A 24,283-nucleotide genomic window follows, 5' to 3' on the forward strand; every position below is an offset into this window, starting at 1 on the left:
CATAGTGATGGCTGCCACTTATCAGAACCAAAGACCAAAGATGGGGGCTCACTCTTCAGTAGGGACCCTCATCTGATGACACTAAAGTAATGGCTAACTCCAGAGATGCCTGCACTCTTCTTTTGTGCCTGAGATGTTTGTTAAAAAGCTGTTGAAAATTATTATAAAAGCCACAGGCCTCTACGAGTTGGGCAGATATGATGGAGGAAGAGGTCCTGATCATGCACTTCTAGCTTGGGGGCTTATGGACAGCTGGGAAACATGAAATTGAGGAATAGGAGGAGTACTCCATCTTCCTCAAGGAGGCCACACAGCAGTTCAGAAAATGCTTAGTTGGTGGACAGGGAGCTAAACAATGTGTGCTGACAGGCTACATAAAAATATTTATATTCCTTGACCAGCATTTCAGTGAAAGCTGAAAAGATGACCCAACCAAAGGTCTATTTGGTCTGGCTTTGCTTTGTGAAAGAAACGATGCTGCGCAGACACACACACACACACACACACACACACACCTTAGGGACCATGCCTTGACTTCCATTCATCAACTTATTTTGTGGCCTAACCCTGACCCTAGCCCTAAACCTAATCATTACCACCAAAAACCCAACCCAACCCTGACCTAAACCTAATTGCAACCTTAGTCCTAGACCTAACCCAGAAAAAAGGGAGGACCAAAAAAAGGTCCTCACTTAATATCAGAGTAGTAAAATGGGCAAACATATTCTCACTTAGCTTCAAGTACAAGTGCCCACACAGACACACACACAGCTAGAGCTGCTATCTACCTCCTCTTGAAAGAGGTTCTGTCTGTTTTTTAGAGCTCGCAGCCGGTTCTGCTTGTCTTCATGGTCTAGATGATCTTCAGGTGGCTGGAAGTAGCCAATCAGGTCCTGGAGACTCAGACTGATTGAGTCTATTGGAAGATCTAAAGTGGAACTTTTTCCCTTCTTTCTTACGGTGTCCAGTCCCCTGCAGATTACAAAGAACAGAATGTCCACCACTGTCTTTAATACAATTAGATAGCAGACCGTGTCTAATATACAGGGTTGATTATACACATCAACATTGCCGATACATAGTGTAGACATCAACACTATGACTCAAAAGTATATAGACTTATGTATCAAACACAAAATTGTGAAAACATCTTGTATATTTTAGCTCTTTCTAAATACATGCAATATGCAAGCAGTCTGTTTTTAGACGTTTTGAATGTATTTGAAATAGCCACAGAACTGAGTCCCAGGCCTGCAGAGCTTATTATTTCTTTCTCTCCCTTTTTACCCCCTGCTGTTTAGTGCATTTTGACCTGTTATAATACTCTTTGTTAGGGGAAGCTAACTGTAGCAGCTAGGAGCTAAACCACGCTGTATTATTCCAAACACAGCCTGTTTTCAGTCCCCCTTTTACCAGTTTGGTTCCAACGTTGATCATTAACATTAACTATCCCATGAATGTTGCATTTCTGCTTGCACACTCCAATTTGATCCAAAGATTTGTTTAATTCAGATAAATTGCTGGTGCTGGTTGACTATTGTCACATACTGGATTCAAAGTGAAGCCTTATGATTGCCTGAAAATTGTCTAGAAAGTGCTGGTCCCCCCCCGGCCAGCGAGTATCAAACATTCCTGATATCTGTAAGACATGGCATTTACTGTGGACATTTAGACCAGGTCTCTTTTCTGCAAGCATGACGCTCCAGTTAAATAAAGAATATGGGTTTAAATTAACGAAGGCCATTCTGCAAAAGTAGTTTTGGAATGGTATGTATGAAACAATATTTTCAATAGAATTTTTTTCCTTACTGTACTGGTTTTGTTGAGGTCTGCTTTTTTCAGTGAATTCTACACCTTTTACAAAGCATCAATATTCACGTGACAACAGTTTTCTATCATACCTGCAATCATTTTTGGAAAATATATAGAGGAAATTACATAATTGTTAGTGCTAATACCCCAGTTTTATTTATCAATAATAAGATGTGAGAAGATTCTTAGAAGATGCATTTTCTTTATGTCACAGTCTCGTCTTTTACTAAACCTCTGTCAGTGTTCTCTTAGTGTGCATCTCTACACAATAGATACAACTGTGAGGGTGAGAGTGTGTGGCATAATGCACCTGATGAAAAGGTTGAACAGAAAGACGGTGCTGCGGATGACTCTGGCAGTACGGCTCTCCTCATGTTGTGACCGAGACAGTGTGAGACCGTCGTCCATATGACCCTCATGGTGCATGATGGCCTGAAAAAAACAAAAAACAAAAACTAATTCACCCACAAAACACTAACTCAATCACTGATTGCCACTCTGATTGAAAGGGGACTTTAGGATTCATGCAGTGTCACATTATTCTCCAAGCCTAACCAGTTCAGATTGTTCTAAACTAAAGCACAACAAATTGTACTCGTGTGAACTCGTGTGTGTGTGTGTGTGTGTGTGTGTGCATATATATATATATATATATATATATATATATATATATATATATATATATATATATATATATATATATATATATATATATATATACACACACACATACATATATGTCATTTATGGGAAATCAATAAACTGCCAATAAACTATCAAATTTTACTTCCGGTTCGCTGACATAGGAAAACCTTTTGCGGGATCCTGCAAAACATTTTGCGAGATCTCGCAAAAGTTTTTTTTTTCCTCCTTGTCCCTTTAGGGGCTCCGTAAATTTACTAATTTGCATAGGAAAAAAATTCTTGGAAAATCGTGAGCATTTATATTTTTCGGAAACAGCATATTACTGAGTTTGTCAAATGGTGAGGGATCGGAGTAGAACCAAAGCACTCCTATCTCGAGAACAAATGAATTGCAAAATTTTAATGAAAACAAGGCAACAATGCAAACGCTTACAGTAGGGCAGAGGAGAACAGGAAATAGAGCATGGATGGAAAAAAACAGTCAGTACAATGGGAAAGTAACAGGAAAGGAAATGGGATACAAAGCAAAATAACGGAACGTCAAGCGGGGAACAATGAGAACCAATTAGCATACAGGGAAAAGTGGAGAATGACAATGAATGTAGGTGAGTTAACCAGGACATCAACAAGCAGCTCGGGGGATGGGCTGGGATTGAGGATGAAAGACTAAAATAAGTAATACCCAAGGTACAGAGAAGAGAAAACTAAACAAATAAACATGAAGTGATATGGCAAGACTAAAGTGAACATAACTGACGAAATACTGAAAACAAAAAAAAACAAAAAAACCCAAATATAATGGAGTCTATGATGGGGCTATAATATTTATTGTAAAGCATTAGATTTTAAGATTTTTTTGTAATTTTTGGAGTTTGCTTTTATTTGTATAAATACCTCTGTCCGAGTTGTAAAGTAAGACAGATGTGTAACTTTGAGCAGTTTATGAGAAACTATTGTGTTCTTTCACAACAAACAAGTTTTTTTTTTGTTTGTTTAAAGGTCAGTAACTAAACAATCAGACACAATCTAACTAATAGGTGCATTTCTAGTTTTAATGGGATGTCTCAGCCACGTATGATGGCTTCTTATTGTTATATACAGTAGCCTTGAAACCAGAAAGGTCTGTTGAAAATATCAAAGATTAAATTAATAAAATATATAGTACAATACCTTTCTTTGTACTCCACCCATGCGTGCACACTTTGCATCAACAGTTTGGTAAGTAAGCCACAGGGAGGTGTTGGCATGTTGAATATAGCACACAGAGTCTCCATACTTAATGTCTGGTGTACCCATCCCATCCACTTCCTTCCTCACACCAGGGTCAAGTTTTTCCTGATAGGCAGCAGAGAGCTAAAAATCAGTATGGTTGTCACTTCTGGTGATTGGCACTGTGGTTGTTTGCAATGAGTGTTCACCTTGGACGACCTAAAGCAAAATGCAGTAGACCTGACATCAGCCTTCTCTTTGTCCATCAGAAGAAGAGACTTGTCTTCAGTCAGACTTAGATATTTCCCTGTGGTCACATGTCTTAGTCTGAAATGCTGACCCCAACGGATATGACTCCCACTCCACCTGGAAAAAAACATAACAGCCGAGACAGGTTTCAAGTCTGATACATGAATCAGGAAAGGTTGTTATTTGGTTGTTAAGCTTTCTAGACCTGTATATAGATTTGTTACATTATTTCTCTGTTTTTACTAAACAGTAGTACCCCGCCTCTACTGGATGGATGGATGGATGGATGGATGGATGGATGGATGGATGGATGGATGGATACTAAACAATAAGTTGTCCATTATATTACTGAGCATTGTAATTCAGCTTTCTGTGACCTTGTTATCTGGGAACTCCTCAAAACCTCAACAAATTTTGTCAAACCTTACATGTTCCACCATGATCCAGTATCCCCAGTGGAGCATTGTGTGAGAGAGACGAAACAGAAGAGCAAGTGACAGAGATTGCTAAACAGGAGAAAGAGATTGAAAAACAGGAGAGAAACAGAAGAGCAGGATAAAGAGAGCCAGGTAAGTACTGACTACTTTGCTTGCCCCGAGCCTGCCATATTACAGGCATTCTTAGATTACCACCCACAGCAGAACACCATCAGTCCAGTGGTGATGAGGGTGTTCGCCTGTAAAAATGGTACTAGCAGGAAGTGGCTCACTAAGTGCAAAAAACACTATTTATTGTTCTGTGTGTCTGGCATTTGGAAGGAGGCATTTATTACAGGAATGATTGAGTGATTGGCGACATGTACATCCGCGCACAGGGGAGCATGAAAAGAGCACAGTACACCAGACCTGTGCTGAAGCTTTTTTTCTTATGTTGCTCAGAAAGCAACATCAACTGCGGTCAGATGTCTGCTCAAAGGGAAAAAGAGAAAAAGGAATGGCAAGTTTTGGAGCGAGAAGTGAATGTGGTCAAAGTACTTGGGAAGAGTGAGCTGAGCTATAGGTAGGTGGAGAATGAGGCCACATATACTGTACTTTGGATGATAACACTATTGATTATGGTAACTTTTTGGAACTGATTGTGTTATTAGGAAAATATGATTTATGCCTTAAAGACCATTTGAATGACTATGTTGAGAAAAGCAGGAAGTTGCATCAGTCCAGTGGATCAAGCCCTACTCTCCAAAACAACCGTTAACTCAGTGATTGATGCACATAGGCACCTCATTCTTGAGAGCATCGCCAATGACATAGAGAAAGCTGGAATTTGTTTTGTTAAGCTAGACAGACATAACAGGTTATGATCACTGTTTAGTAATCCTTAGGTATGTCGCAGTGGTGATGCAGGAGAGGCTTGTTGCCACAGTGAGGTGGGTAGTACTTTGTGAACTTGCAATGTAACAGATCGGGCATCAAAAATGAAAGGCCAGTACAAAGGCTTTTCAGCAATGATGACCCCTCTGTCTCCAACTCATGTGCATGTGTGGTGCTATGTACATTTATTTAATTTTGTGCTTGCTAACACAATGCAAACTGTCATTGAAAGTGGATCACTCTTCAATCTACTTAATGACACAACTGTGCTCATCAAGAAGTCCTCTCAGAGGACTGTGGGAGAAACAAACCCAAGAAGAGACAAGACACAGACGCCTCAGTTCAACTGGTGAAACACAGTGGTGGGCCAAGCACCATGCTCTCCATGATGTTATTGAACATTTTGGAAAACCAGAGAATGGCCTCTTCACTGATGCAGTGCTCACACTGGAACTATCTAAAAGCAGGAAAAAGAAAAGCCAACTATTCACGTAAAAGCATGAGGCTTTTACGCTTTTACGAAGAGCGTTTCTTGAAACACAAAACTGTGTTTCAAGAAACACAGCTCAGACTGTTGTTAGTGTTCGAGCAAAGTACTTTCAGTCAAAGGGGACAGACATCCTTGTGTAACAGTGTTTGATATTATATAGGATTCCACTTGTCATATATTCAGTGGGTTCAGGTATATTGTGGAGAAACAGTACCCCCTACTGGTAGTTGGCGGTGATAAGTGTAGTGGATACGGGGACCTCGTTGCCAGTCGGTGAGTCACAAGCACGAGGTAGGTTCACTTGGGGGATGCTCTGGTACATCGGATCTATTACCGTTCTATGTAACTGCTAGCTAACTGTAAAGTGTATATAGGTTAACGAGGATGTTATTGTATTAAATATGATGTATTTGAGGAAACTATTAGCTGTGTTAATTTAACACACATCAGGGAATGTGTCGGCAAGCCAGCTAATAGAAAATGCTATTCCTCACAAGGTGCTGTTCCTGTGCTGATGAGCCGGAAGCCTGATTCGTTTGTATATTCCATTTTATACAGATAAAAGCCTTTTCACTCATCCTGTTTCCTGGCCATTATTATAAACACAATGCAGAGAACGTAGAGAACGAGAACTAAAGGTTGCACTTGCTGCCCATCGTATGGTGACTACCACCCAAGAGCCTAAAAAACATCGGCAGGGACTTTACAACTGTGAAGGCAGCTGCAGAAACATTTATGAAATGGACAAATGAGAAACTCCGCTGACATGGAAGTGGGGGCAGCACTACCCGAGAAGAGAGCCAAAAAGAGAAAATGCAGGGCTGGAGAGGTGGTTGAAGATGAGATGCAACATATCAATGCTGAGAAATATGGGGTGAAAGTGCACAACACCATCCGGACCACAGCTATTGAGGCAATTCACAGATGATGTGTCACACATGGTCCTCTCCTTGCTAATTTGGCCTGGCTGGACCCCAGTGTCATCATGTCAGAACTGTTTTTCTTCCTAGTAATGCACTTCAAAACCTCAGCACATGTCCCTTCAAAATTGACAGCAGAGCTACAGTAAATAACCTTCAGTCAGAACTAGAAAGTTTTGGGGTGTCTGGCATCCACCATTGAGGAGGTCTAAGGTGACTTTTTTAATAATGTGATGACCACATAGTCTGTAAAAATATCAATCACAATCTGTTAATTAAAAACTTTAATATTCATCACTGATCATATCTCACTTCTTTTCTTTCTGTCCAAATTTCAGGATCCCATTACACATTGTACATTGTTTAAGAGGTTAACTAACTAGGTATATGTTAAAGTTTATGAGAAAAGTACATATACACCAACAAGACATTGTGCAAGCACTGACACAAGAAGGTTTGTTTCCATTCATAGCCGTCATCATCTTCCCATCAATATCTGATGGGCCTGTCTCTGCTCAAAATGTCTGGACCAAATGTCTGTCCCAGTCCAGCCCTGCCGGGGCATGCGGTCCTGTGGGGTGGGACTGTCTCACTAAGATAATTTATAGAGGAAATAATGCAAGAGAGCAGAATTCGCATGTTGAATCACTTAAACCACCAGAGTTGAACTGCAGGACTGTGCGACTGCAATTAGACAGATATATGAGACATTTCCGCATTTCCAACCTAAAAACGCCCATCTAAATACTATCTAATAATGATACAGTAGTCAGACAACCCATAATGAAAAAGGTTCTGCCCAGATGATGTGACAAGAATAAGCAGTGAGACCCTCAAAGACGGGGCTGAGAGAACAAAATGAGTTAATTCACTGTAGGAGCAAGAACAAATGTCTCGTTTCTCATGGCGTATGTAGCAGCCTTCACTCAGAGCTAATGTGACAGACATAAGCTTTTAATGTTTCTCACATCAGTTTTCCATTCTTCATTTTTTCTGACTTCTGTTTAAGCACTCTGTGGCTTGATAATTTTCATTTTACATCTAATGATGTAACATCCTTTTGTCCCACATTAACTAACAAGAATTAACACATTATTCATTCTATATTCGCAGGATCTTTTTTTTCCAATCAGTATCTGATATTAAAGGGTTCCTTTATTTCTTTGCAGTTTATATATAAGACTTTATATATATATATATATATTATATATATATATATATATATATATATCAGTGTTGTAGTACTCGAGTCCGAGACTCGAACTCGAGTCCGAGTCATTAGCTAAATTTAGAGACTCGTGACTTGACTTGGACTTGAGCACTGATGACTCGAACTTGGACTCGGACTCCTACATTCAGATCATTCTGACTCGGAAATTGAGAAAAAGACTCGTCTTTTTTATATCATTAGGCTATAATTTTAATGTCATTAGAATATTATTTGGTGTATGATTTTAATATCTAAATGTCGTACCGCGCACGTGACGTCACCATCTCATGAGCAACGCCCCTTGCCGCTAAGGAAGGGCAAACAGTGTGAGCCACAGCTAAGCTTGGCTCACACACGATATGACCGACTTTACAGCTGTTAAACTTTCACAAGAGGATTTCCAGGCGCCCATTTTACTAGTAGAACTGTGGAACAACATACCAACGTTCAGCTCAAACGATGGCTTGAGTGTCGAGGGCTCGGAAAGACTGGAAAACTGGCCAAGTTGATAGGAAGGTAAGTCGTTGTTTTTCTCCTGCTCGGCGTTCATAGCGTCATCGACCGATCCACACCAGATTTGTTGTGAGTCATGGGGAGGGCTGCCGAACGCGTTTGTGGGAATCGCCCGGTGGACGGGCGAGGAAAATGCGTAACAGCATCTGCGGTGGCGGGCGGACCCCGCCCGCCGGCCGGCACCGCAGCGGTGCGCGAACCCCGCCGGCCGCCCGGAGCCGCGGCGGTGGCAAATAGGCCGGAGTGCGCTTGGCTGCGAGGGCCGATCGACGCCGCTTGCGGCTTTAACATCCTTCATATGCGGCCTATCAGCGTACCTCGAGTCACTGTTGCACGTTCCATAACAACAATGTTTAAAAACCATGGTTAGGAGACGTCTTAGACTTGGAAAAAGCGGTAGTTTTACCGAGTAAAACCAAGGGTAACTACAGCGAAAGAGTTATTAGTGCAATGGAATGTTACTGCTTCATGTCATACATCACACGTCAATAGTGACTCGACTCGGACTTGACTCGGATGAGTAGTGGACTCGACTCGGACTCGACTCGGATTTTTTTTAATGACTTGGACTTGACTCGGACTTGAACACTGGTGACTCGAACCTGGACTCGGACTCGAGGAATAGTGACTTGACTAAAACACTGATATATATATATATATATATATATATATATATATATATATATATATATATATATATATACACTCACACAGGTTTTGTTGTTATTTTAGTACACAATTATATAATCAATATGGGCTTAACGTGCAAACTCAGTTTTAATTTGAGAGTATTCACATCCACCCCTCCCTGGGCTGCCACCTTACCGTGGTGGAGCGGTTTGAGTGTCCCAATGATCCTAGGAGCTATGCTGTCAGGGGCTTTAAGCCCCTAGTAGGGTCACCCAAGGCAGACAGGTCCTAGGTGAGGGACCCCTTATGATGAGTACGATTATTGGACGTCGTGTTGCCTCGCCCGGACGCGGGTCACCAGGCCCCACTCTGGAGCCAGGCCTGGAGGTGGGGCATGTTGGCGAGCGTCTGGTGGCTGAGCTTTTGCCCATGGAGCCCGGCCGGGCTCAGTCCGAAGAGGCAACATGGGTCCCTCTTCCGATGGGCTGACCACCTGTCAGAGGGGCCAAAGGGGTCCGGTGCATTGTGCAACAGGTAGCAGTAGAGGGCGGGGACCTTGGCGTTCCGATCCTCGGCTGCAGAAGCTGGCTCTTGGGATGTGGAATGTCACATCTCTGGTGGGGAAGGAGTCTGAGCTTGTGCGCGAGGTTGAGAGGTTCCGACTAGAGATACTTGTTGCCCCCCATCTCGGTGCCTGCACGTTGGGGTTTTCCCCGGTGAACGAGAGGGTGGCCTCCCTCCGCATTCGTGTGGGGGGACGGGTTCTGACAGTTGTTTGCGCTTATGCGCCAAATGGCAGTTCAGATTACCCACCCTTTTTGGAGTCCTTGGAAGGGGTACTGGAGAGTGCCCCTCCTGGGCACTCCCTCGTTTTGCTGGGGGACTTCAACGCTCACGTGGGCATTGACAGTGGGACCTGGAGGGGCGTGGTTGGGAGGAATGGCCCACCTGATCTAAACTCGAGTGGTGTTCTGTTGTTGGACTTCTGTGCTCGTCATGGATTGTCCATCACGAACACCATGTTCAAGCATAAGGGTGTCCATATGTGCTCTTGGCACCAGGACACCCTAGGTTGTAGTTCAATGATCGACTTTGTTGTCGTTTCATCTGATCTGCGGCCGCATGTCTTGGACACTCGGGTGAAGAGAGGGGCGGAGCTCTCCACCGACCACTACCTGGTGGTGAGTTGGCTCCGATGGCGGGGGAGGAAGCCGGTCCGACCGGGCAGGCCCAAACGTACTGTGAGGGTTTGCTGGGAACGTCTGGCGGAGTCCCCCATTAGACGGAGCTTTAACTCCCTCCTCCGGGAGAACTTTATGGAGTACCGGACCCTTTAATAAGGGCTGTCAGGTCTCTGTACGACCGGTGTCAGAGTCTGGTCCGCATTGCCGGCTGTAAGTCGGACTCGTTTTCGGTGAGAGTTGGACTCCGCCAAGGTTGCCCTTTGTCACCGATTCTGTTCATAACTTTTATGGACAGAATTTCTAGGCGCAGCCAAGGTGTTGAGGGGATCCGTTTTGGTGGCCTTAGGATTGCGTCTCTGCTATTCGCGGATGACGTGGTCCTATTGGCTTCATTAGGGCGTGATCTACAGCTCTCACTGGAGCGGTTCGCAGCCGAGTGCGAAGCGGCCGGGATGAAAATCAGTGCCTCCAAATCCGAGACCATGGCCTTGAACCGGAAAAGGGTAGAGTGCCTTCTCCGGGTTGGGGAGGATGTGCTTCCCCTAGTGGAGGAGTTCAAGTATCTTGGGGTCTTGTTCACGAATGAGGGGAAGATGGAGCGGGAGATCGACAGGCGGATTGGTGCAGCGTCTGCTGTGAAGCGGGCGCTGCACCGATCCGTTGTGGTGAAGAGAGAGCTGAGCCAAAAGGTGAAGCTCTCGATTTACCGGTCGATCTACGTTCTTACCCTCATCTATGGTCACAAGCTTTGGGTCGTGACCGAAAGAACAAGATCCCGGATACAAGCGGCTGAAATGAGTTTTCTCCGTAGTGTGTCTGGGCTGTCCCTTAGAGATAGGGTGAGGACCTCAGTCATCCGGGGAGGACTCAGAGTAGAGCCGCTGCTCCTCCACGTCGAGAGGAGCCAATTGAGGTGGCTCGGGCATCTGGTCAGGATGCCTCCTGGACGCCTCCCTGGTGAGTTGTTCTGGGCACGTCCTACCGGGAGGAGGCCCAGGGGAAGACCCAGGACACGCTGGAGGGACTATGTCTCTCGGCTGGCCTGGGAACGCCTTGGGATTCCTCCGGAGGAGCTGGCCCAAGTGGCCGGGGAGAGGGACGTCTGGGCCTCCCTACTGAAGCTGCTACCCCCGCGACCCGACCCCGGATAAGTGGAAGAAGACGGACGGACGGAGTATTCACATCCAAACTGGACCAAGGGTTTAGAAATTACTGTCCTTTAAAACATACTCTTTTTCAAGGGACCAAAAGTAACTGGACAATTGACTCAGAACACTGCAAAAATAAATAACAAGGCTGCATTCCCTCATTAACCTGTCATCTATTAAGCAGTTAAAAGGTCTGGAGTTGATTCCAGGTGTGGTGTTTGCATTTGGAAGCTGTTTCTGTGAACACTACATGTGGTCAAAGGAGCTCTCAATGAAGGTGAAACAGAAAAAAAAGGAAGAACTCCATCAGAGAGATAGCAGAAATCTTAGGAGTGGCCAAATCAACAGAATGGTACATTCTGAGAAAATAGAGAGCACTGGTGAGCTTGGGAACTCAAAGAGGCCTGGATGTCCATGGAGGATAACAGTGGTGGATGATCGCAGAATCCTTTCCATGGTGAAGAAAAACCCCTTACAACATCCACTCAGGTGAAGAACACTCTCCAGGAAGTAGGTGTATCAGTATCTAAGTCTACGATAAAAAGACTTCATGAGAGGAAATACAAAGGATTTACTTCTAGGTGCAAACTATTAATCAGCCTCAAAAACAAAAAGGCCAGAATTGACTTTGCCAAAAAAAAGAAATGGAGAAGCCAGCCCAGTTCTGGAAGAGCATTCTTTGGACAGATTAGACTAAAATCAACCTGTACCAGAATGATGGGAAGAAGAAAGTTTGGAGAAGAATTGGAACAGCTCATGATACAAAGCACACCACATCTTCTGTAAAACATGGTGGAGGCAGTATGATGGCATGGGCATCCATGGCTTCCAATGTCACTGGATCATTTGGTAGTTGATGATGTGACAAAAGACAGAAGCAGCCGGATGACATTTTACTTTGGGTTATGCTTATTGGTGCAATTACTTTTAAGCCCCTGAAATGAGGAGCACTTGTATAAAAATAGCTACAATTCCTACATGCTTAATCATATATTTTTGTTCAACCCCTTGTATTAAAGTCTGCACTTCAATTACATAGTTGTTTCATTTCAAATATAATGTAAGGTCGCATGCCCAAATCATGAATATTGTGTCGCTGTCCACATATTTCTGGGCCTAACTCTGTGTGTGTGTGTGTGTGTGTGTGTATATATATATATATATATATATATATATATATATATATATATATATATATATATATATATATATATATATATATATATATATATATATATATATATATATATATATATACACTCACCGGCCACTTTATTAGGTACACCTGTCCAACTGCTCGTTAACACTTAATTTCTAAGCAGCCAATCACATGGCGGCAACTCAGTTCATTTAGGCATGTAGACATGGTCAAGAGAATCTCCTGCAGTTCAAACCGAGCATCAGTATGGGGAAGAAAGGTGATTTGAGTGACTTTGAATGTGGCATGATTGTTGGTGCCAGAAGGGCTGGTCTGAGTATTTCAGAAACTGCTAATCTACTGGGATTTTCACGCACAACCATCTCTAGGGTTTACAGAGAATGGTCCGAAAAAGAAAAAACATCCAGTGAGCGGCAGTTCTGTGGGCGGAAATGCCTTGTTGATGCCAGAGGTCAGAGGAGAATGGCCAGACTGGTTCGAGCTGATAGAAGGGTAACAGTGACTCAAATAACCACCCGTTACAACCAAGGTGGGCAGAAGAGCATCTCTGAACGTCGAACTTTGAGGCAGATGGGCTACAGCAGCAGAAGACCACATCGGGTGCCACTCCTTTCAGCTAAGAACAGGAAACTGAGGCTACAATTTGCACAAGCTCATCGAAATTGGACAATAGAAGATTGGAAAAACGTTGCCTGTTCTGATGAGTCTCGATTTCTGCTGCGACAGTCGGATGGTAGGGTCAGAATTTGGCGTCTACAACATGAAAGCATGGATCCATCCTGCCTTGTATCAACGGTTCAGGCTGGTGGTGGTGGTGTCATGGTGTGGGGAATATTTTCTTGGCACTCTTTGGGCCCCTTGGTACCAATTGAGCATTGTTGCAACGCCACAGCCTACCTGAGTATTGTTGCTGACCATGTCCATCCCTTTATGACCACAATGTACCCAACTTCTGATGGCTACTTTCAGCAGGATAATGCGCCATGTCATAAAGCTGGAATCATCTCAGACTGGTTTCTTGAACATGACAATGAGTTCGCTGTACTCAAATGGCCTCCACAGTCACCAGATCTCAATCCAATAGAGCATCTTTGGGATGTGGTGGAACGGGAGATTCGCATCATGGATGTGCAGCCGACAAATCTGCGGCAACTGTGTGATGTCATCATGTCAATATGGACCAAACTCCCTGAGGAATGCTTCCAGCACCTTGTTGAATCTATGCCACGAAGAATTGAGGCAGTTCTGAAGGCAAAAGGGGGTCCAACCCGTTACTAGCATGGGGTACCTAATAAAGTGGCCGGTGAGTATATATATATATATATACTCTTATATAATATGCACACACCCTGGAGTTTTAATAAACTACTGAACATCTTGGGCAAATGGGCAACATAGACCTTATAACTATAGCATGGATTTTATTGGAAATAAAAGCTAATTATCACCAATAAGTCTGCCCTGCTCAAAAATAACCAGCTGATTAAGAAATGTTTTTTTTAGTATCATCGCACTCCAATCTCTGCAATTAGCTACCATTAAATACAGAAATGATTGTGCATTTGTTATATCCTGAAGTGAGTGAAAGAGATTTGCTCTATAGATAGTGCTGTTTAACATTACTGCTTCTGCCTGGTATTCACAACTTGCGTTAGAGCGTCCAAAATGAGTGATTGATGTCCTAAAAGGAGTAAATTAGTTCCCCCCCAAGGTGTTCCACAGTCCCAAGTTTTTTTTTTAAATCTATTTTATCTCACAGTATTTCTTCTGGTTTGTACATTACAGAAATACATTTTCATACTATTTTTTGCCATCCCTGAAAAAATAAATAAAACAAGATTTGGTTAAAGTATTGCTTTCAAGTGGCCAGTGTAGACAATCTGACACATGGCAACTATGCATGGTAATGGTCTGCAAACTATTCAAAACATACTGTCAAGCTGTGACAGTGCTGGTACTTAGCAACCGTCACAGCCATTTAAAGGTTTGTGACACACATAATTTGAGTAAAATGTGTCATATTTTTAACTTGTATTCTGACACTCTGCAGCCGGCAATACAGTGAGAGCTACTGGTGAATTAGTCAACAGCAGAAACTGAAAATATCTTAACACACATAGAACATAGTAACTCATCTGATTATGTGTCTGTAAGTGTGTAGGAGTGTGTTTTTTATATGGATCAGTTAGTATATGCAATGATCTTGTGTTAATAGACTAGTTTGCTATGATTATAAACATTATGAGCATCCTGTACTTACATGACTCGCAGTGTTTCCAGCCTCCACAGGGACCTAGCATGACTTGAAACTGCTCCTCCTTCATAGTGCACTGACCTGGAGAGTAAATAACACTATGACAACACTTCTTGTGGCATTTCAACAAAAAGCAGTTTTACTTTCCCACTGTGTACAGTAATATCTGTGCACCTGGATGAGTCAGTATCACAGACGCAAAACTACTGTCAGTGAGGAGGAGTATAGAGATGTTTCATTGGTGCTCTTAACCAAGATGGCTGCAGCCAGTGGGAATGACTTCAATCTATAAAGGTGTTCCCTCGCTGTGTCTCAGTCACTGTGGAGTACTTCATGTCTCTACAGGCAGCAGCTCAATACAGCTAAACTAATGGTGGAAAGGATACAACTAATGTGTGTAATTTCAAAACTCCTTGAAAGCACCAAAGTCCTAAGAAAATGGAAGACGCTAGACGTAGGAGCATTAATTTATTAAAGCTAAATTAACACAAGGTATTAATAACATGACTAAGAGAAAACAGTAATTTGTCCATCAAAAATATCAACTTTTTCTAAAGAGTTCTGATGATCAGTGCATATTACCTCCTATGTTCCTCTCCATGTTCCCCTGATGGAACAGTCAGACATTCGTCCATATGACCATGGAGGAGCCGCAACACATCCCCTCCTATCAGGAATCCTGCAGATAACAGTGTAAAACTGACAAGTGAGAAATAAAACCAGAGTAGGAGGAAGCTAAAGAGAGTAGTAAAGACAAGACAAAGTATAAAAAAGACAGAACAAACTGTGAAAGGAAACACTCCTAATGAGTTTACAGAAAGGTTTTTTGCCAAACATGATACTGCTAAGATGGGTAAAAGAGATCTTAGTGAGGCAATTTAATAATAGAAAGATGCCATATACAAGTAAATCTGGAACCTAGCCTGTCCAAAACAAAAACAGTTGTCAAAAAGAATTTAACTAGTCCAATGACACTGTGAATCTGAGTAAAACAGCTGTTTGTATGTATGCAATCAGTGTAGGACACAACTAACCAAAAAGTTTTCTTCGCAAACTCATGTTCTGCACACAAAAATATTAGCTTCGCAGCCATTAAACCGAAGATAAATAAGGGAATTTGAGGAAGATAACACTAGCCACAAACAAATGGCTGTCAGTCTATGTCACACGTCTTCAGCCAAAAAGTTCTCCGTGCACGGCACATGAAGAACATGCACAGCGCTGACTGGGCTCGGACAACTGCCAGCTGGATATTGAAGCTAAGTCTGCAGTCTTAGCTTCTGCAAAGAATCCGTCCATGCCAAAAGAGATTTGTCTATTTTTTTCCAGCTGTTGCAGGAAAGCTGACTCCAGACGGTCTACTTTCCTCACCAGACAAGCTGAGAGCAAGAGCTGAGCTAAAATCACCTGCTGCAGCCGGGTCAGAGACTCGATTACGATCCGGAGCCCTAAGCTCCAACCGCCATGATTCGTCTAGGCCGCAGAGCCGCATACTATGCTCGCCTTTCCCTTGGAGTACTTTCCCCTGCTTTCAACTTCTTTCAACTGGATGCCCAAAGTGAACCGAACTCACACAGAGACACTGACAGGTTTGACAGAGAAACAAACAGGGAAAGTTAAATGGTTTATTTAGAAGGTTTACGCAGGGCTGCCAACTCTCCCGTATTGGGGGTGAGACTGACGCATTTTAGTGTCTTCACATGCTCTCACTCCACACTCTCAATTTAACATGCATACGAACATTATAACTAAACTCCATTCCCCTTACTTATTAGAAAAATGCCACACTGATAAAATCCAGTCCCTGCAACCTTGGCTCTAATACAAGAACGTGCCAGGGTTGTGTCTGGTCCGCATTTTTGCACTAGCCTTCCCATCTCCTTTGATAAAAGCAGCTGAGCAGAATAGCTGCCGGGCCTAGAAACAAGATAAATCTTACATTGTAGATAGGTATACAGTACAGTTACATTTAAACAATTATTATCAATATATTCAAATTTATACAGATGCATCAAAAATAAATGGAAAAATAGGAATAGCAATTGTAGTACCAGAATTCAATATAAGAATGGGAAAACAAATTACAGACGGATTATCAGTATACACAGGAGAAATGTTGGCAATATTATTAGCTTTACAATGAGTCGAAGACATAAAACCATTAAAAACAGTAATTTGTTCAGATTCAAGTTCTGCATTATTAAGTTTAAAATATAATAAATCAGAAAGTAGGATGGACATTTTATTAGAAATATTTCATACATTATCATTATTCAGAATACAAAATATGGGTTTAATAGTTATATTTGTGTGGGTTCCAGCACATATTGGGGTAGAAGGAAACGAGAAGGCAGATAAATTGGCAAAGAGGGCGACTCAAAAGCCTATTAATTTTACAGTTAAAATAAGTAAGTCTGAGGGGAAGAGTATTATTAAAGAAAAACTGATAGAAAAATGGCAAAAAAAGGTGGGATAAAGGAAAAACAGGAAGATGGTTTTATACAATTCAGAAGACAATATTAGAAAGAAGAAATGGAAGACGAAATAGAAAGGAGGAGAGGGTTATAACAAGGTTAAGATTTGGGCATACAGGACTTAATTATACACTTTTTAAAATTCAAAAACATAATACTGGTAAATGTGAGTATTGTGGAAAGTATGAAACAATAGAACATGTTATATTAGAATGTAATAAATATGAAAGAGAGAGAAGATATATGAGGAAAGAGTTTCAATGTATTAAGGAAAAGATAAATTTATTAGATATTTTGAGGAAGCATTTCGGGAGTAAACATATACAAATAGTTATTCAATATTTAAAGAGAACTAAATTATTTCATAGCATTTGATTATAGAAGGTCTGAATTATATAAATCAGTAGAATACTAATATATATATCTTTAGATAGATAGATAGATAGATAGATAGATAGATAGATAGATAGATAGATAGATAGATAGATAGATAGATAGATAGATAGATAGATAGATAGATAGATAGATAGATAGATAGATAATGCATCAAGAACCACACTCCATACCAGTAAGTGGTGCTAATGCTGATAAAAGTTTGTTGCCAACCACCATTAAACACCAGACGAAGAAGAAGAAGAAGCTGCCGGCCCTGCAGCAGCTATCCTGTGACACCGGGATTGTTTTGATCTACAGAGCTGAGCAGTAATCAGAGGTATGTTTTTGAATTTTTATGCTTTTAAAACTTGATTTATTCCTGAGTTTAGTCCATCTTTTGCTCACAAATTAAATAATTATTGCTTAGGCTAGCTGAGTAATGGCATGTTGGAATTTAGGATTAATTAAACCAAAATGAATACCTGAATTCTTAAAAGTTTCAGGTATGCTTCAGAAACCCATAGGAGGCCCACCAAAAAGAAAAGGGACCGTTGCAATTTTTTTTTTCAAAAGATCAGCCACCCAAGAAAAGGGCCTCACATGAGACAGAAGTTCAGAGAGGATGTGCAGAACCAGGATTAATGGATCCAGGATTAATAGATGAGAATGAGGAGGAACCGCAGCGAGAACATAATGCTGAAAGGGAGAATGAGGAGGAACCACAGTGAGAACACATAGATCAAAGTGACAGGGAGGAAGAACCACAGGGAAAAGAGGGACCAAAGAGAAGAGTCTTGTGTGGTGCTGCCACTTACAGATGTCTGTTTAAAAATGAGTGGACCAGCAAATGGCCATTCATCACAGAAGGACACCTGACTACACATTACTGGTGTTCTGTCTGTGGTGTTGAAAACCTCTGTAGCCACCAGGGAGTTGGAGATGTCGTGCAACACATTATATCTAAAATCAATCAATCAATCAATCAAATTTTATTGTCAATTACAATTTGCATTGCAATCGAAAAATCAGTTCCAGTTCAACCGTCCATCACATACATAACAAACAACCATTTGGGGGAACGATTGACTGAGGCCTTGCGTTGCCAAGGAACGCAGCCAGTCAGCCGCTGCTAATCAGCGCAGCCATCAAGGCGGCATTCCTTCAAACAGCCCTGAACCCCGCCTACACGGAGTTCACGAGGCGCTGCCCTTGAATCTGTCGAAGGAAGAGCAACCACATTGGGGGAAAGAGGGGGGGGAGAAAAAAAGAGACAGATGTTTGCCCATTTATGCTCTCACCAATAAAGAGACAAACAACCGACACAAAAAAAAACTCATAGCACGAAAAGCACAAATAACACAAGACAACATGTATGCAGAAGGTAAACATTTAAGACCTGTCGCGTGTGCGTAATTCATCTCATCAGTTTTATGAGTATCAGTTATGCGTGTGTGTTTGGGCGAAAGTGTTATATCTCCATGAACACTCTCCAGAGGCCATAGTCCTTGATGTTATCAGCCCACAGTTCAGAAAGCATCCAGGTGTCAGCGGGGGAGGGGGGTAGCCAGGGGCTTTTCTGAGCACTCTCCGCCATAACAATCCAGGAGTTGAGATAGGGAGGGCATCCAAATATGTTATTTGTTATGAGACAAGCTGCACTACCTTTCCTGTCAGCTTTTAAGTATTTTGCTGGCTCCAAATGGTAAATCCAATTTTCCAAAATAATTGGGCTGAATTCTTAAAGCCACCAAAGCCAACAGCAGGCGCTTCAATCAACCTCAACAATTAATAGATTCACTGTGCATGTGTCCTCTGTTGGGGGAATGTCAGATCAGAAGGTGAAAGTATGCCCTGTGTGTCAAGGTCCTGTCAAAGTTTGCAGTTTTATTGATAGGTTTGTGTATTTTCAATAAATCATGTTCTTATAATAATTTTTATATATTTTCATTCTACCTGGATTATTGAGATGTATCAAGATGGCATCCGAAAAGTTCTCTGTTGCTCATTATAAACCGACTCTGCATATTTTTACTTTTGTCAAGAATGGATGAGTACATTGACCACCAAAAACTCTTTTGTATTAAGGATAATTGAATAGTGTTTAAGCTTACGTTAATAGACATTTCAATCCATTATTTTATAGGAATTTCAGTGGAAAATAGTGGCTGATTTCTCTCTGGCCGGAGTCTGACAGAACGGAATGGATCAGAAAATAGACTTGATCTGTATTTTTGTGGTGAACGACTGAGAGCCTGTCCGCTGACTGTGACGTTCGGAGAAGTTACGGAGAATGTAGAATAGTTCTCATTAATTAAAATAACAAAGTTGTTGCTCTGTTGGACATACACGCATGGAACGGAGCAGTCATGGAGGATGTGTAATTTTGGGATCATTTGTATTCTAATCCCATTCCTTAATTTAATTTGTGCTCTCTGTCAAGGTTTAGATTTTAGTTAGCCTTGTTTACTGTTAGTTTTCAATTCTTCCTCCTCCTCTTACTGAGCTTACCCTTCACTTCCTCTGCAGTCAGTCACACCTGTTAGACATTAATTAGTCAGACTCACTCCACCTGTCAGCCTCCCTACTTAAGCTTCCCTCAGTTCTCACTTCCCTACCGGTCCGTCATCAGACTCCACTCTCTCCTGGTTTGCTCCTGCCTGCTGCTGGATTTTTTCCTGTCTCACCTCTGAGTCTCAAGTTAAGTCTCTGCCTGTTACTGGACTATCTGCCACCTCTCTGTCTCATGCCTCTGCCCACTGTTGGAATTACCTGCCGCAGATGTGCTTCACCTCCTGGACTTTATCTGCCACCTCTCAGCATCAAGCCTCTGCTAGCTGTTGGAATTACCTGCCTCATCTGTGCTGCTAGCCACTGGATTTCCTACCTCCTTTGTGCTCCACCAATCCTGCCATCCAGAACTCTCTCCGGGCCGTCAGCTCCTGCTCACATCTACACCCCTGTTCCAGTCCAGTCCTGGCTCCCTGGTTTCATCTGTCACTACTCATCTTCCTTTCAATAAACTCTCAGTTTTAGCTCCATGTGTGGTGTAATTTCTGGGTTCATCCAAGAAAAATCATGACACTCTCTCTATTATACAGGTTTCTAAATTTGATCTTGAGGACCTAGTGGTGGATATTGGCTATTGGTTTAAAGGCAGCACCAACTGGAAGGGTTACCTGATAACTGTGCACAAGTTTTATGCAGTGCAGTGTTTTGAATATAAGTTAATAATAAATGTATTTTGCGACCTCCACGCAGCAGAGTAGATGGAGATCCTCCTACATGTCTCTATTCGGCTTAGCTTGGAGCAATGTATCACTTGAATACTGAGTGATACTGAGGCTATATGGCCAGCTATTTTAAATCTGCAAGTATCATGCTTAATGTTGGTTTTTATTTTGGTCCTACCACAAACATCATTTATGTATCATTGTTAACTGGGTGATACTAAAATCTCTTGTTTTTTTTTTGTTTGTTTGTTTTTTTATTCAAGATGAAAACCAGGCAAGGTTCAAGAGACTCCAGAAGGCATTCTCTGACCCGATTACAGAGGTATACCTTTTTTCTTTCAAGCCACGCTCTCTACATTTACCACTTTTAATCTTCTACTTCAGAGAGAACAGGCATCCATTTTGTTGTTACATGATGAGGTACAATCTTTTTGCATATTTGTATTATCTACTAGAAACCTTTACAGGTGCCACCAATTGTTTTACACTGGTATGTGTGTTGTAGATGATGACGTTCATTTGTAAACTTTGTGCAAAGTTTATGCTTCCTGCAGTGCTGCAAGGCAACCAGCCTCATGAAATTCCTTTCAAAGAAAAGGACAATCATCTTTCAGGTTAGTGTTTAATCATAATCAACTACTATATTCTTTTATGTATATACAACCAGTAGCTACAGAATTGTCTCTTTTATGCAAAGTTGACATTTTGGATATTTACTTTAGATATTTCCTTAAAATACCTGAAGTTTTATTGGTTGTATTGATGCAGTGTAATATGTAATATGTCTTTAAAAGACACCCTACTGTATATTATTTGGAAACATTAAAAGATGTTTTCTGTCAGCTAAAAAATCTTTCAGGATGAAAATGACCTTGAAACATTTCAGTCGGGCTTTAAGGCTCGTCTTAGTACAGAATCAATATTACTACGAGTTCTTAATTATATTTTCATGGCACGTGATTCTGGTAGCTATACTGTTTTGGTTCTGTTTGACCTAACCGCCTGTTTTGACACCGTTGAATATCACATTTTGATAACACCTCTAAATCAATTAGTAGGTATCTGGCAGATCGATCTTTCTCTGTCAAAATTTGTGATTTTTGAATTGTCTTGTGCACCATTATACGTGGTTCCACAAGGTTAAAATTTTGGGCCCCTGCTGTTTTCATTGTATTTGCTGCCACTCTGTTCCATACTGAGAAGACATATGATCGATTTCCATTTTTATGCCCCCCACCGTGCAATAGAGAGGCTCTTACACTACCAAATTTTTAAGACATATTTTTGTCCATTGGGTTTTAGAACTGGTTATACTTAGTTAATGTGACCTTGTTTATTTATCTTGGGTTTTATTGTTCTTTTATGCCTTATTTTAGATCTTTGGGCTTTTATTTTTTTGCTATGTTTAGCACTTTGTTTCAGCTGTGGCTGTTTTAAAGCACTTTATAAATAAAGTGATCTAAATGATAACGATGAGTACTTAAGATATTTGCCTTTTTGTTACAGGTGGGAAGCTGAATGTTGGCTTCACCACCAGGGCCAAAAGCAACAGGCTCTTGGATGGTGGGGACATAATACACAGCAAATTCAAGTTTTGAGACCATCAGATGATGGCACATAGACTACGCACTGAAGAAGCTGCCTCTCCAAGAGCCGCTGCTCAAGCATGCAAAGTTTGTGGATGTTTGACAGAAGCTGGATTGTGACATAGATGATGCCCTTTATTTTGTTGAGAGGTTAAGATTTTTTGGGATGCACTTCTACACTAATACCATATTGAGACCATAATATCTAATGGCGTCTACTGTATAATGACTTGGACCTGGTTTTCCCCTCCTTAGACCTGGTTTAGAACTGGTTTGGAACTGATTTGTTCATCTCTAGTTTAGGCATGATTTGGACCTTGTTTAGTCCTAGATTACATTTGAATAAGATCTACTTCAGTTTTGTTTATGAATGTGGGTTAATCCTAGGTGGTAATCCTAAAAGTTCGGAAAACCACCACTGGCTTACTCCATTTGTACTCGTACTTGTCGTCTTCTGCTTTATCCGGGACAAGATCGCGGGGGCAGCAGTCTCAGCAGAGATTTCCAGACTTCCCTCTCCCCAGACACCTCCTCCAGCTCTACTGGGAGAAACCCAGTTGAGAGACATAATCACTGTAGCGAGTCCTGGGTCGTCCCCTGGGCCTCCTCCTGGTGGGACGTCCTTGCAAGAAAGTTGTCCAGAGGGCATCTGGAACAGATGTCTGAACCACCTCAGCTGGCTCCTTTTGATATGGAGGAGAAGCGGCTTTACTCTGAGCCTCTCCCGGATAACCAAACTCGTCACTAAGGGAGTGCCCAGCCAACCTGCAGAGAAAGCTAATTTTCAGCCACTTGTATTCTTGTGTTGTTTCAGTCATGATCCAGATTTCATGATCATAGGTGAGGGTAGGAACGTAGACCGACCAGTATATCGAGAGCCCTGCCTTGTCGCTCAGCTCTCTCTTCAACAGGTCGGTGCAGCGTCCGCAATATAGCAGCAGCCGCACCGATCCGTCTTTCGATCTCCCACTCCATTCTCCCCTCACTCGTTAACAGGAGCCCAAGATACTTGAATTCCTCCACTTAAAGAAGAACCTCTCCTCCAACCTGAAGGGAATAGGCCATCTTTTTCTGGTTGAAAACCATGACATCGAACTTGGAGGAGCTGATTCTGATCCCGGCTGCGAAATCCACCGGTCCCCAAACCAGATACCCTCCTGCCCTTGGCTACGCCTAGAAATCCTGTCCATAAAAGTTATGAACAGGACCAGTGACAAAGGGCAGCCCTGTCTGAGTCCAACACGCACCGGGAAAAGGTCCGACTTAATGTGAACCAAATTCCTGCTCCGCTTGTACAGAGATCAGACGGCCCCTCGAACTTGGAGGAGCTGATTCTGATCCCGGCTGCGAAATCCACCGGTCCCCAAACCAGATACCCTCCTGCCCTTGGCTACGCCTAGAAATCCTGTCCATAAAAGTTATGAACAGGACCAGTGACAAAGGGCAGCCCTGTCTGAGTCCAACACGCACCGGGAAAAGGTCCGACTTAATGTGAACCAAATTCCTGCTCCGCTTGTACAGAGATCAGACGGCCCCTCGTAGAGGACTGCATACTCCTGGAGCACCCCCCCCCCCCACACACACACACACACACACACACACACACACACACAGGGCATCACGAATGCCTTCTCTAGGTCTAATCTATTTGTCTGTTTACCATAAATTCTTTTAACTGTGATTTCTTACAATAGGTTCCCCCACCTGCTCCGATACAATGGGCCACAGGAGCATGACAACTTATTGGAAGAGTTCCTGGAGTGGCTTTTGCCACCACTGCATAACCTAGACATGGAAAACTTCTGGGCTGAAATGTCAAGGAAAAAACACAAGAACCAACAACAACCAAAAACACTATGGAACTAATTAGATATGTATTTAATTTT

The 24,283-nt window shown here is 42.2% G+C and overlaps 1 protein-coding gene across 1 annotated transcript in view; it reads right to left on the bottom strand.

Annotated features, from left to right (window-relative positions):
- The window catches only part of ryr2a (ryanodine receptor 2a (cardiac)), a 597,233-nt gene that overhangs the window by 431,318 nt on the left and 141,632 nt on the right, over positions 1-24,283 (bottom strand). The window contains exons 8-13 of the mRNA XM_036142377.1: positions 15,315-15,411; positions 14,739-14,813; positions 3,875-4,031; positions 3,627-3,791; positions 2,123-2,244; positions 789-972 (exon numbers count right to left, since the gene is read on the bottom strand). Of these exons, the coding sequence (XP_035998270.1) occupies positions 789-972; positions 2,123-2,244; positions 3,627-3,791; positions 3,875-4,031; positions 14,739-14,813; positions 15,315-15,411 (800 nt within the window). The remainder of the gene's footprint in view (positions 1-788; positions 973-2,122; positions 2,245-3,626; positions 3,792-3,874; positions 4,032-14,738; positions 14,814-15,314; positions 15,412-24,283) is intronic.

The sequence above is a fragment of the Fundulus heteroclitus genome, chromosome 10 (assembly GCF_011125445.2).
Source record: "Fundulus heteroclitus isolate FHET01 chromosome 10, MU-UCD_Fhet_4.1, whole genome shotgun sequence".
Lineage (NCBI taxonomy): Eukaryota > Metazoa > Chordata > Actinopteri > Cyprinodontiformes > Fundulidae > Fundulus > Fundulus heteroclitus.